Raw genomic sequence first — 15,000 nt, 5'->3', positions numbered from 1 at the left:
AGGCTGCCGTAGAGACCGTTGGAGTGGCTCAGGTCCGACATGGGCGGCTCATCTGCGGAGAGAAGAGTGAAGGGAAGACGAGGTCAGGAGGGGGACACAAGAAGCATACGACAACGAGGTCAGGAGCGGAACACGTGAAACATACGACAACGCTTCATCAGCACGTCCAACAGCCATGCCAGTGCACCAGTCGTGCCAACATCACTATGCCAGTGCACCAGTCGTGCCAACATCACTATGCCAGTGCACCAGTCGTGCCAACATCACTATGCCAGTGCACCAGTCGTGCCAACATCACTGGTTTGACCCACTTGTCTACATCAAACAATCTTTAGTTGGTCACATATCCGTGAGTGAGCTTCCAAAGTGGCTAATAGTCCTCTAAACAGCAACTCCGAAATGGCTCTTGCCCTGATATGAACCTGTAGAGAGCTGGAAGCTATCCAGTGTCTATCAGCATTTGCTTTCACTGAACGTTTTGAAATAAATGCACACAGTTAAATGGAAGCAAATGCAAGGTGTTATTTAATTCTTGTTTTTGCATACCACATAAAAAAAGTTCTTTCTAAGAGGAGGAAATAATCTCAGTGCTTAAAATGTGTCTGTATTTCATTGGACTTGCCATTATGGCCACTGGCAAACAGTGCTAAAACCATTGGCAGCCATCATCACTGTGTGTGTGTGTGTGTGTGTCTGTGTGTGTGTGTGTCTGTGTGTCTGTGTAGGTGTGTGTGTGTGTCTGTGTGTGTGTGTCTGTGTGTGTATGTGTGTGTGTGTGTGTGTGTGTGTGTGTGTGTGTGTGTGTGTGTGTGTGTGTGTGTGTGAGAGAGGATCATCAAACATCAGCACATTACAGAACTGACAGCACACTTAACCATTGCACACACACAAAAAAAGAAGCACAATAAAAACTCAACCAACTCTTCAAAATGAACTGCTGTCTCAACAGAAGCTTGAAGCACTTTCAATATTTTTTATTTTTGCACAGATTGACCGTAGTTATAGTCGCCTGTTGCCTGCGTGTGTGTGAAAGCTGATATTCACTCCCTCTCTCCACATCCCAGTGCTTCAGCCTGCTATCAACAGATCCCATATCAGCAGAATCCTCCTCGAACCTTCCATGTCACATGTATACACCACCATTAACCATCAATCAGATTTACTAAACAACAGTCCCTAGCAGCTGCAACTCAATGACCGACTACACAGAGAGCAGAGGGACATACACCACCTCTGTCACACATTACAAAAGAGAGACGATACTGTTCAGAAGGTGCTAATGGTGTTTGAGAGTGAGAGTGTTTGAGAGTGAGGGTGTTTGAGAGTGAGAGTGTTTGCGAGACGTCTTTAATGATTTGAAATGTAATGTTCACAATGATGAAAAGAGATGGAATGCACACAGTGCCAATGCCAATGTTCCATAGGCCTGCATTACATAGGCCTGCCGCCTGCATTACAATTTCCTTTAATGGAAAAGTGCGCATTATGTACATTTGGATGTGGTGATGGTTTCTAGTGTGTAAATTGTTGTATAATCTTATACATAAATACATATTTAAATGTGTGTGTGTGTTGTGTAGGCTCTGTTGTTGTTGTTGTTGTTGTTGTTGTTGTTGTTGTTGTTGTTGTTGTTGTGTGTGCGTGTGCGTACGTGCGTACGTGTGTGTGTGTGTGTGTGTGTGTGTGTGTGTGTGATCTGATCTCACCTGTGAAGGACACATCTGCGTCACTGTCCATGCCCTCCTCCTGAATGCTGTCCTTGTCAGATTTGGAGCTGCCCCTCGAGCGCTTCATGTTGCGGAAGTACTGACCCCACCTCTGCCGTCCGGCATCCTTCTTCAGACGTTTTTCCTTCGCTCGCCTGTTCTGGAACCACACCTGAAATGCACACACACACACACACACACACATCATACATGCATACTCAGTTGGGCAACCCAGTAAGAAATAATACAAAATGTTCAACATGTTTCAAAGTAGTCCATTCCAGTGCCTCTTTACTCTATTTTCTCCTGACCAAAACGAATGATGCGTTTTATTGTTTATAAACCTATAATAACAGAAAATAATCCATGACCGGTGGAATTTTTGCCAAACGCATAGTTTGTAGTCTTCACTTCTTTGGGGATTTGGGGTTTAGTCTAGTCCTCGGAGTCATTTAGGTCACCTGAAAATATACTTCCCAGATTTAACTGTCTTGACATTGCCACTACTGTTTTGCACATTCATTGTAAGCTGAATGAGCCTAATGTGTGACGGGAAAAAAACAGACATTTAACATTTCAACTAAACGTCCGTAGCCTATTAAAATAAAAGCTAAAAATAATCATCAATGTCTTTAAATGTCCAGTGTTGAGGACTAAACGTGATATATCCACCAAATTGAATGATCCTATTTCTTGAAAAAAAGAAAGAAAAACATTGTGTGTTTTCATATGAATAGTCTTGAGATATATACATGACTGCAATTGAACAATAATATAAAAAAACAGTGTAGGTCTAAACAAAAATGGAAATCATTTCGTTTTTGCCAAATGATTCCTTCCATAAAACATAACATGTCATAACCTTATTGAAAAACTGAAAAAATATATATTTTTCTAAGATCTAATTTAATTTTGGTCACTAAAGCTAGAAATGAGTAGTAAAATATTTGTAAAAGGGAAATTGGATAGATGTGTGTCATTTAAAGAAACAAATCCACATATTTATTCACTTAATCACTAAAATGACCTTTGGATCACATACTTTTAATCACTGACCAATAAAACAACGTGATAGGCGTACTGCTTTAAATTACGTGGGTTAATGAGAGAGAGGTAATTAAGAGTAATTATGGGAAAAAATGAAGAAAACTAAGGGGCGCTCTTCACTAATTAAGAGCTATACTAACTCATTAATCCGGGAATATTTAAATGACTTAGCCTGATGCACTTGTAGAAGCTACTGAAATTATCATCTTTTCGATTCCGTCAATGTCCTCTATAGTTATTGATACCTCACAAACAGAAGAATCACCTGGGCCTGGGGAGCCAACAATATAGTAGGCTATCTAGGACGTCTCTGCTTCTCACTGGCGGCATTAAATAACGTTATGAAGAGATTAATTTTCAAGGACTGTCATGAGACCGGGTCATGTCTTTTTTTCCAGGCCAAGTGGGAGATTGAAACAGTAGGAAGGACCACTAACGTAGAGAGGCCCATGGACCGCTGAGATTTATCGCAGGCGTAATTAACTCCGAGACAGCTACAAGTTGTCCTTAACCTGCGGAGCAGACGGGTTGCACTCTGCTCTCCTCTCGGTAGAATCTACAGCCACGGAGTTGATTTTAATTATTCAAATTTCACCAACGACCACACGTTTTGACGCTCTATAAATTAGTGCAATAAAATTGCACCTGAGTAAAACTTTTTAAAAAGATGGTCGTCAATATACTACAGGGTTTTAAACATTACAAGACTACAAACATGCCCTATCGTAACTGAATGGGAATGACTATACAATCACAGACACTGTAAGGCTATGCCGTTAAATGCTATCTTCAGGGATGTTAATAATTATATGCAGCGTGTGATGCACCCTTCTGACCCAAAGCCATATTCGGTGAATAATGGACATTCCAAGTAGCCACTATACCTACTTTAAGTGTCCTTGCACATTCATAAAAATAATATATATGGCCATAGTCAACCTGAGTATGGCTCTTTCAGAGACAATATGCAAGGTTCCCTTTTAGTATTGTTAACGAGCTTGCCCCTACCGATCTCAAAGCTAGTGGCTAGACTTCATTTAACTCCTCCTGGCCGTAAATTAAGACCATCCACGGAACACCTTTCACCCCTATATCTCGGCACACTTTAGAGCTTCCACTTTTTTTGCCAGCAGTGCAAAAAGGACAATGTCCTTCCGGGACAAATGCGCTTCTCACCTGCACCACTCTCATATCCAGGCCCGTCTCGGACGACAGCTGCTCTCGCACGTGGCGTGCTGGTTTGGGGGAATTATTATATGCGTTTTTCAGCGTCTCTAGTTGTTTGGCCGTGATCGTGGTGCGAGGCCTTTTGGCCGTGGAATCAGCTTCTGTAAGAGAAAAATATAACCCAGTAAGAAATAATACAAAATGTTCAACATGTTTCAAAGTAGTCCATTCCAGTGCCTCTACTCTATTTTCTCCTGACCAAAACGAATGATGCGTTTTATTGTTTATAAACCTATAATAACAGAAAATAATCCATGACTGGTTGAATTTTTGCCAAACGCATAGTTTGTAGTCTTCACTTATTTGGGGTTTAGTCTTGTCCTCGGAGTCATTTAGGTCACCTGAAAATATACTTCCCAGATTTAACTGTCTTGACATTGCCACTACTGTTTTGCACATTCATTGTAAGCTGAATGCGCCTAATGTGTGACGGGAAAAAAACAGACATTTAACATTTCAACTAAACGTCCGTAGCCTATTAAAATAAAAGCTAAAAATAATCATCAATTTCTTTAAATGTCCAGTGTTGAGGACTAAACGTGATATATCCATCAAATTGAATGATCCTATTTCTTGAAAAAAAGAAAGAAAAACATTGTGTGTTTTCATATGAATAGTCTTGAGATATATACATGACTGCAATTGAACAATAATATAAAAAAACAGTGTAGGTCGAAACAAAAATGGAAATCATTTCGTTTTTGCCAAATGATTCCTTCCATAAAACATAACATGTCATAACCATGCTTGAAAATAAATTAAGTAACCCAAATCCTCAGTTATTAGGCCATATTATTTGTGGCTACGTTAGCCTACATCTTTAAGCAAGACACTTATTGATATTTTACACTTTTTTTTTTTTTTACAATTTTGATCAAATTCAAAATGGGGATTTATGTATACATTTTGCACGACAAATGGGCTATTCACCTAGATCATCACATCATGCAAATCTATATGATCCCGCAAAAAAGTTTGCATTAGCTTTATCACGATAACAACATGATATTAGTTACACACAGAAGGAAATGCGTACATGTTTACTGGCCGGAGAATGCCTAATGTGTAATGTCAGGGTAATGCCCTAATGCCCCACGTCCTTTTCCCTTCAGCACTGTCACCGCTACAGACAGCATGCCTGCCTGTGAGCATCATGTCCCAGCTTGAAATCTGGATCAACATTCAGACAGGCTGTGCGCGGGTGCGCAGGCCATGAAGGATGAATGTCTCCATATTACCAAGGCAGGTATTGATTAGGGGCCAGGCCGAAGCGCAATTAGCCCAGGTGGGTCAGATGTTTATGGATGACCTCATGCCCGCGGAGATTAAGTTCACAGTTAAAAGCAGCCGTTCAGCGAGAGGTCACTGATTTAAAGGGATAAAATCATTTGGCGACTTTGATAAAACGCTCCGCGGAAACGGCTGGGGATTGGCATCAATTTTGCGCATTCTCGGAATAACATCCCCCATTGTGCGCACTTCGCTAGCACAGGGAGCAGGAATCAGGGAGTGTTTGCACCTGTCTGCTGCGGTGTTCAGGGTCATCTCACACATACCCCGTGTCCAATCCCATTCCCGTTCATTATAAATCATTTAGTATAACATGGAGAATAAAATACAGAACCGAATGTTAATTATTATATAAATATCATACATGGTATAACCTATTACAATAGCATAACAATATAATAACCTTTACGTTTTATTTCCTTCATGTGGTATTAAGATATACTAAAACATGCATTGGGTTTGCAATAACATTAATAATCCAAATAGTGCTAAGAACCTGAATTTCATAACCTTGCTTTAAATAAGACTTAAATTGGAGTTCATTAGGCTATAATTGTAGCCTTTGTTAGACAGTTCTCGAACAATACCCGTTTTTCATGAATTAGGGGTTTCAGACTTGCTCATCAAAGGCTATGTTGGTATATTCGCTTCACTGGTGTGGCGTTACTCCGAATAAAGGCAGGACTGTGCTATGTCCCTGCGTTCTCACCCCTTTGCTTGGCGGTTTCGTAGTCCGCTTTGCACACGAGCCTGCTATCCTCCATCAGGTAGTACTCGTCCCCCGTCGCCAGCTGCCGTTTGCACACGATGCAGGCGAAGCAGTGCAGGTGATAGACGAAGTCCTGCGCTCGGCGCACCACCTGCGTCGGAGGAATACCCTGCTGGCATGCTGCACATTTGGTTCCAAATCTCCTTTGGGAAGCAACAAGGGTCGATATCAATATAGGCGATTGCATTTCACATTCAACACCTGGTAACATGAGCTTTTCCCACCGTACAGACACAACATACTATTCCCCATGCCATGCCATTAAACATTTATTTTCATTTTCGTTTGATATGTAGCCTATTACAATGCCTCTCGTAGAGTTTTACTCCATTGCAAATAGCCTACATGTGGCCTGTGTGTGTATTGTTATTAGTGAAAAATCATGTCGAAGAACTATCAGGTGGACAGAGCAAATGATGCGCTGTTCGGGAGACTCACTTGAAGAAGTCTTCCTTGCAGTAGACGCTGTCTCCCCGGCTGAAGCACTTGTCGGCCAGCGGAGACTGGCAGTCGCTGCACTTGAGGCACTTGCTGTGCCAGTGGCGGTCCAGCACCTTCAGGATGAAGCGGTCCACGATGTGCTGATTGCAGCCAGCACACACAGGGATTTCTGCCAAGAAAATAGAAAAGACGCGGACCTCAGGAAATTTCCATTCTTTCAAAAAAAAAAAAAACAGATAAAAGCACAGATAGTTTGTAGGCTTCGTGCTATCATGATGCAAAGCTGTAAATTCTATCGCCTGGAACTCACAAGTTGATCGGAATTCCCAATCTCATACGTGCACCCTAACGAAATCGACACGCTGCCATCCAATTATTGTGGAATTAATTAATTGATTAGCATTTTTCTGAGAGTGCTATTTTTACAGCATTAGTATATCAACAAAGGGATCCTTTTTTGTTTTATTTCACAAGCTTTCAGAAAAAAAATGGATTCGTTTATGTCACCACTGTCAAATTTGTCAGAATTATATCATTCGTTATCCTAAGAAGTGCTAGAGCTAGACATATATGAAATAATCAAAATCTGTGTATCATTATGCAGGTATACAGAGCAGTCCTAGAGCCAAAGATTAAAACGGCTGAGGACGTAAAATAATGTTTTCAAATGCATGTAATGATTTAAATAATGTTTAAGAACATGGCAAAAATGCCACTTTATGTGGTGGTCTTGTAATAATACACATAGCCTACTGAAAACAAGAGCGAGGGCTAAGGAAACGAAAAATCATTGTCTCTGTTTTCCCTATTAGTCTATGCGTTGTCTTCTCTGCCTTATTGCAGTTCTTTATTTTTTCACCATTAACATCATGATCTGTCCGAATTGCCCACTGGGATTAAAAGTGTAACAAATGTATTTCTTCTCCTACTGAAATATTCTCTTCCACACTCTCAACGCTGCGTCAACCACAGCAGCCATATAGAAGCGCCATCTTATGCCTTCTCCAGAGGGACAACCAGCCGTGGGCTGATGCAACTACATGATCAGGTAAACCTCAAACTCCATACCTACGACTGCAACTGCAAATTGATCCGATCGCACATATTCCCTCCTGATTCGTTACTATGTAATAGGCCACTAGATTATACACACCCGTTTTTTAACGTGCTTCCATTTTGGGCCTACATTAGCGATACTTAGAGCAGTGTTTTTCAACCACTGTGCCGGGGCACACTAGTGTGCCGTGAGAGATCATCAGGTGTGCCGCAGAAAATTACCCAAATGTCACTCACTGGTCCAGAAAAGCAACTGTTGCATCAAATAATTTATAACCACATGCTCTCATTGATTGTATGATTGCACTATTTGTGGTATGCAGGCATTGTACAACGGGGACCCATATCCAGTATTCACAGAATCATCACATATCCAGTTCATAACAACAATTAAATTAGATATAGTCACCTACAAATGAAACAGAGGGCGCTTGTTTTATTGAGCAGGTCTTGCATAGAAGCCATAATATGGCCATATCTGTGTATTACACAGTACACAGGATGTTAGTGTGCCGTGGGACATTTTAAGTGTCAAAAGTGTGCCGTGGCACAAAAAAGGTTGAAAAACACTGACTTAGAGTATTAAATCCAACATATGGAGGATCATATTGGTCAGTCGTTTGAGTTGTACTAAGGATTTATTTTTCCTTTATCCCGTTTTTGCACAGGGGAACGATACCTTAGTAGCCTACATACACAGAAGGACGTTTTTGAGAGAGTTGGTACAAGTACAACCGGAAAAAAAAGAAATTCTGTAGAAGACAGTTTCAGTAAAGGATTGCACAGCGGTCTAAAACTGTAGTCCTCCATCTCTTAAATTATACTATAATTGATATTTACAATATTCGTAACGAGTACCCAAGAATAGGACTATGTGTTACATGCAGGCTAGGGTATGATTTAATTTACTGATAAATAAGTACTGAGGAAATAACATCCATATTTCTATAGACATATATCATTTTTCTTCTTATCACTAATGTGTATTAAATAATGACCCTAAACCAGCTGTGACTCTTGCGCAAACAAAGTGCTCGTCACAATTGAAGCGCGGAAATCCATTCACCTGTGTTGCTTCACCAAAACCATAAACAAGCGATTGTAAATATCAATGGAAGACTGCACCCACGTAAATACGACTTAAGATATCATCATTCTGTTGCATAATTAATCATTAAATGCCGGCACTTCACATTTCATCCAAAGAAGGAATCGCGTTTCTTTTGTTGTGTCGGGGGCCTTTTAATAAAATATGAAACGCTGCGTCGTTTTTCTGTCACTACTTGGGGGCTGTCCACATCGGCCAAGCCAGCATGACCAGGTGTACCGAAAAACCTATAATTTATTGAAGGGACTTGAGATTACCAAGAGCTTTTTGCGAAACTGAGGAAATAGGTTAACATGTACTTTGAGATAATCAGGCCCTAATATGAAAAATAAATAAATAAAATGAAACAGTAGCCTCGCCAACAATGGGATTCATGTAGGCCTAAAGGGTATCATCATAGCCATGTAAATATCCGACTTCTTGATAATATCAAATTTTAAAATATTCACACCATTACTGTGAACGTTTTAAAAACGAACGAAGAAATTAATAACATTAATGGAGTATTGCCCTTGAACAGTATCAGCTGTCTCATGAGCTGTCTGGCATGTTGCCTAATTCTGTCACGGTTCAAAGGTGTATTCATTTGAATGAAACAAATGTTAGAAATGGGTTCTGTGATAAGACTCCCCTGTGACTGAACCGCGCATAATGCAACAGATGGGCAATATGCGAAAATATTTTAAAAGCCAAAAAATAGCAACAATGAGAACAAACAATGAATTGTGCTTTGCAGAGAGGCAAAGATAAGACATATGCCAATTGGTAAATTCACCGCCTGGTGCCGTAATCCTGCGTCCTACAGATTCTGCTATAATCCAAAGTATTACAGCGGTGGCGGGGTATTACAGAAAAGAAATCTGAAAGGGAATTGTCCTCCGGTTGGATAACCCCAGAACAGCAGAGGCGTACACATCATGTCCGGTAACAAATCGCTGTAGGTTCGATGCAAGGCCACTGGCTGGCCCACTCTGAAACTAGCCCTATTTGCACGTCTTTTCTTACAATGGCATACATCAAACATGAGCGAAGGTTGTCGAACCAAACGCACAAAAATACTTTTTTCCGAAAAAAAGAACCTCGGTTGCTTCAATCGCAAGTTAAATGAACAAAGTGCAGATCAACCGAATGCCATGAAATAATTAAGTAAAATAAGACAAACCAACTCTTACACGGCAATTCATGCAAAAAACAAAACTATCCCATGCATCATAACCTGGGTGAACTATACCTTTACGTAGCTCCTCGCTTTGCGTAAGCAGGGCAAACAGCATCTCTGTGTTATTGGCTGCGTCTTTTGGAGAGCTCCGCTCGCACTCGCTATGCTGCCCATCCATGGCTAATGCCCCAACAACATCAACAACAACAAACTACAAACACTCTTTCTGTACCGTATGTCTGTATCCCGACTTGCCTTGAACGAATCTAAACGAAAATATGCGGAAAGATTCAGGCAATGGTGGCAAAAACATGCGCTCCGTGCAGTGCGTAAGTGTAGCCTGCTATGGTAGAAAGATGTGAAGTGGATTACGCCGCCTTGTTTTCCGAATGACTGTTTTGTTGCAACAGGACGGGACAGATTATCACCCCTCTGTGTAATGTGGAGAGGGGTACCAACGCCAAGGGTCGTTCAAAATATGAGCAAAGGCATCTGGATAAACTTAGTTTTTTTAATGATATGAAATGAAATGTTATTAAAACAAATGGACGTTACATATGCTCTGAGTGTCAACTAGCATTTAAAGTTTTCCATCTGCATAAATAAACATCATCATACCATTAGAATACGAACATGAAAATAATTTAACAGTGTCTAGTTAGCGGGGTACAACATGCACTTCGATATGTGAAAAATATTTGGAGACCCAAAAGACAAGGCCATGGGTACTGATAGATCAGTCATTTAGCATGATATTCTGCACTGAAATGGCTTATTATTATATCATTAGAATATAATAACATATGTTATAACAATATTTACTTATATATATATGAAGTATACTTATATATATGAAGTAAATCATTATATTATGCATTTTATTCGATTATTTATTATATTATATTATATTATATTATATTATATTATATTATATTATATTATATTATTGTTTACACATTTTGATATATTGTTTTGACGGACTGTCATCATTGCAGTGTCACAATAATTTGGAGTTCAACTATTATGGATGTTATCTTGAAATCGGCCTTTTGATTTTTAGCTTAACATGAGCATCTGTGATCGGTGTAGACTGAGTCCATATTTCCAGAGAGAGCAACAGTTTGAAGAGTCACATACAGTATATACGGTGAGTGGCATCAGTAAAATGATCATGATGACATCTCTTTTCCAGCTATTCTCGTTTCATGCACTCACCGACACAGGTAAACTACACGCGCCAGCCATGTACACATGCTCACACACACACACACACACACACACACACACACACACACACGCACACACACACACACACACACACAGTCTTTCTCTTTATCTCTCTGTTACACACACACACACACACACACACACACACACACACACACACACACACACACACACACACACACAGACACACACACACACAAGTTTGGCATGTGCCTTCAGAAAGACAACTGTTTGCTTTAGGAAGAATTGGCTGTTCAATAAAATGTTGATCGAGTCAACACCCAGATGAATTTCATTGACAGTGATCTCCAGTGCAAAAGAGCGCCTTGGGAAATCAAGCGTAGTGCCACCACCGCCTAGGCCCTTGATGAATTCAAAATCAATGACCCATTTGCCTGTATTTTCAGAGTATATGAAACGCATTTTGGTGAAAGGTGCGGGATGCATCAATGTTCGCTCTTACTTTTATGCTTTATAATATTTTTATGTCTTATTGATCGTTCACTTTAGAGGGGTGGGGCGACAGTAATAGCTTCACATGAGCTATGTTTGCATCCGATATGTAAGGATAAGCGTGGGAAAAAAGTAGGGGCCGAAATGCTAAAAGTGCACAATCAATTGTGTTATCCTCTCTATTTCTAAAAGCAGGTGCGCAGAGCCACATTTAACGTGCTCTAAATGTTGTATTTTCGTATGGCTCCAACCTTAATTAACACAAAGATTTCACCTGCTGCAATTATTTTCCTTAGCGTGTTTCAACCTTTCGTAACAACCCTCGATTTTTCCTTCTAACCAACCAAATCTAATCTTTTGGACGTTATACATGCGCTAATGTCATTTCTTAAACGGCTTTGGCCTATATTCCCATCTCACTCTGAGATTCAGGCCTATTTGTAGGCTAAGAGGAGAGCAGATGAGCTGCGACAAAATCTCCCCTTCTTTGCCACAACCTTTCCAAAACCGGCAAACGTCTGTGATGCTTGCTGCGCGTTGCACAGTAATCCAGAGTCCAGAGTGCCCCCATCTTGGGCCTGTTCTACTGTTCCTCAAGTTTCGCACCTGTCACAAAAGAACCCGATACCTGTTGCGCGTCCCTGGGCAGTTAACGGTACGCACAGAGGGACACACAGAGCCAGACCGAGGGTCCCGGTTGTATTGGCCTCTTGCTCTACCCCAGGTGCATGCGCCTTGCAGCTGAATGCGTCGGTGGTCCCCTCCTAACAGCCGCGAGCGATGGGGTGAGATGACAGCACGCGCTGCACATCTGTTCCACTCGGGCACAATGTCGCTCATTACATATTCATAACGTATCCCTCGCGCAGGAGAGAGACAGACTGAGGGACAAAACCTCCAAGTCTTGTTGAACCGGTGAGTGAAAAAGAAAATCCACACGAAAAAGTTGGTATAGAATTCGTAGCAGTCTAGTATAAATGGCAGACAATTGTTTGCATTATTGGGTGGCCTTCATAAAGCATCAACGATACATATCAACAAATGTCCAACACAACCTCCAATAACCAGCTATTAGAATGGCTGAATGATGGACGGGCAACCAATACAAATCATTTCCAGCAACTCATTTTAGGAACTTGTTGGAGACCGGATTCCTTCCCCCGGGTGGTGGTTTAATCAATTTCATGCCTCATTTCAAGGATGCAAATGTGTTTAACTGCATAAAATAGAAGTGAATGCCTCGCTGCACAACGCATTACCACTGACACATCTCGTAAAATGAGAAAATAGCAAGATAATTTCAGCATAAACAGTGCTTACCTTGACTTGAACTGTATCTTGAGTAATTTCCAGGATTTTGACAGCTCGAGCCTGGGTGTTCGAGCAACATTCTGGCCAATGGCGCGTTTTAGCAAAAATATACACGCTCGAGTTTAAGACAGAACAGCACTAATCATCAAAAATGCTACAGGTAACAGATTACCAGTTATTACCAGGGATTATTACTACACCGTTACCGACTCCAAATCTGAAATACACTAGTCCCAGGTGGTTTTGAGCCCGGAATGAGACGGAACCTCGCAAAACCTGGCCCACAAAGACAAGCACCATGCGTCCGGACACTTGCTGCATAAAATACTGCGTCTGTTTGATTCCACGCTTCGGAGGCGACGAACCGTGAGGGGGATTCCTGACAACGATGCGAGTCACCTGGCCTCTGGACACTGTTCTTTTTTGCATAACCAAACTAAAGAGGCGAGTGCCGGTGCTGCCGGGAGTTAAAAAGGTCTGCCCTGTCCTCGGTCCTGAAGGGGAGTTTCTAGGCGCGCGAGGCGGAGGCGTGTGTATACGAACGCCCCCCCCCTCCCTGTCTTCGAAACAAGCCTGCCCCCTTATCCCTTCCTGTGGTACACGTGTCCATCTTTCATCGTGTACAATAGGGCACTGGGCAACACCGCGTCGGGATCATGGCTGTCGTGCGTTTTCATGGTCTTTGCTTCTCTTTTGTTGGATCAAGAAAAGCGCACAGCAGACACAACTGTGAGATGCCTACTTGTCCTGTTCACGGATGTTGCTCGAAGAACATTGCCGTGTCCACTTTAGACATAGCTGTAATCAAAACGCACATATAATCTGAAGGCAGATTTTTTGTTTTGTTTCTCAGACAAATATGCATTGTTTACTTCGGTGTGCAAATTTGTTTTCAGTGTCACTAGGGTATTTTAAGTGAAAAATAACTAGTGCCGTATTATCTGGACCCGCAGTAGGATTTGACTTGGGGAAGTTGACTCTTCCATCATAGAAAATTAAGATTTCGATGTACAGATGTAAATGTAAAATTATTTTTTTTAAATTCTTTTTTAAGGGCTAACTGGATTTTGATGTAAAAGAAAATGTGTTTTCGTGTGCGTTTATTTTCAATTTGCACGTGGAAAATGTTCTTTCTTTCTTTCTTTCTTTCTTTCTTTCTTTCGTACTTTCTTCCTTTAATAATTTCTGTCACATTGGCTAACCTTTGCAAAATATTATAGAATGGTAAATGACTTAATTTAGGCCTACATGTTTTACAGTAACTAAGATCTATCTATCTATCTATCTATCTATCTATCTATCTATCTATCTATCTATCTATCTATCTACTGTATCTATCTATCTATCTATCTATCTATCTATCTATCTACTGTATCTATCTATGTTTTCTGAAAGAGGCATTTGTTTTCATCTTCCAAAGCGAGTTTTCTGCCCTGTCTAATCCCCCGTCAACAAGTCAGACTGATCTCTTTATGCAGATTATAGAGGAACGCCCGTAAAGCTGGAAGAAGCATATACTGTAACTAGGTTTCTAAACCGAGGAGAATCCCAAAGGAGCTTAGACGGGACAGAACAACAGGCTAGATTCGGCTGATTTTCCTGAGAAGAAAAGCCTTTTTAGGTACGTGAGCGTCCGTTTGTTTTTCCTCCGTGGCTCGTCTATTCTCAGAAATGTTAGGCTTCGAGGAGAGAAATTATTATGTGGCGCCACATATCATCCACCACCGTTTTTACAGTAATATCACCCATTCAGTGACACTGAAATCGACGGGGTTCTTGTGCAAAATAATAATAATAATAAAAAACGTGTATTTCAAACCAGTTGTATATTTACACAGGGATATTATACAATCTATTTTTGCAAATATTTTAAAATTAGGACACGTTTAGAACACAAATTGCATATGCTCTCCAAGCACAATTTATACCTTGACATGTTGTTTTATATTTGGTTTGTAGATGTTTGCAAATTTGGTGGTCTTTGGGGACTGCTAATTCAAGTCCCTCTTAGCGTAAGGAGGATAACAGCACTGTGATAGGCCTACTACTCCATCATTCCCATGAATGCTTTAATCTCTTCCAGGAACAGGTGAGGTGGGCGTGCTCCTGTCATGGGATTTTTGGTGAAAACACCCAGAACTGCCTACAGACAGCATCTCCATCTGGAGCCTCTAGCTGAACATGTCTCACTCCCACAGAGAAACAT

General features: G+C 40.9%; 1 protein-coding gene across 2 annotated transcripts in view; it reads right to left on the bottom strand.

Moving 5' to 3' along the window:
* Nucleotides 1-12,873, bottom strand: part of lhx3 (LIM homeobox 3) — a 13,258-nt gene extending 385 nt beyond the window's left edge. Inside the window, exons 1-6 of one of the 2 annotated variants that reach the window (XM_076283140.1) lie at nucleotides 12,804-12,873; nucleotides 6,478-6,649; nucleotides 5,980-6,182; nucleotides 3,930-4,081; nucleotides 1,707-1,878; nucleotides 1-52 (exon numbers count right to left, since the gene is read on the bottom strand). The exon at nucleotides 1-52 is cut by the window's left edge and continues 385 nt beyond it. In XM_076283140.1, the coding sequence (XP_076139255.1) occupies nucleotides 1-52; nucleotides 1,707-1,878; nucleotides 3,930-4,081; nucleotides 5,980-6,182; nucleotides 6,478-6,649; nucleotides 12,804-12,873 (821 nt within the window). Of the gene's footprint in view, nucleotides 53-1,706; nucleotides 1,879-3,929; nucleotides 4,082-5,979; nucleotides 6,183-6,477; nucleotides 6,650-9,875; nucleotides 9,982-12,803 lie in introns of those variants that run through there. The other variant, XM_076283139.1, reaches the window with a different exon arrangement.
* Nucleotides 12,874-15,000: the final 2,127 nt, after the last annotated feature.

Source organism: Alosa pseudoharengus, unplaced genomic scaffold (assembly GCF_046254945.1).
Source record: "Alosa pseudoharengus isolate Yale_2024_CS ecotype anadromous, Long Island Sound unplaced genomic scaffold, YU_APseudo_1.1 YU_APseudo_1.1_scf_14, whole genome shotgun sequence".
Classification (NCBI taxonomy): domain Eukaryota; kingdom Metazoa; phylum Chordata; class Actinopteri; order Clupeiformes; family Clupeidae; genus Alosa; species Alosa pseudoharengus.
The sequence above is the reverse complement of the archived record's forward strand: the minus strand, read 5'-3'. Positions and strand labels throughout refer to the sequence as shown.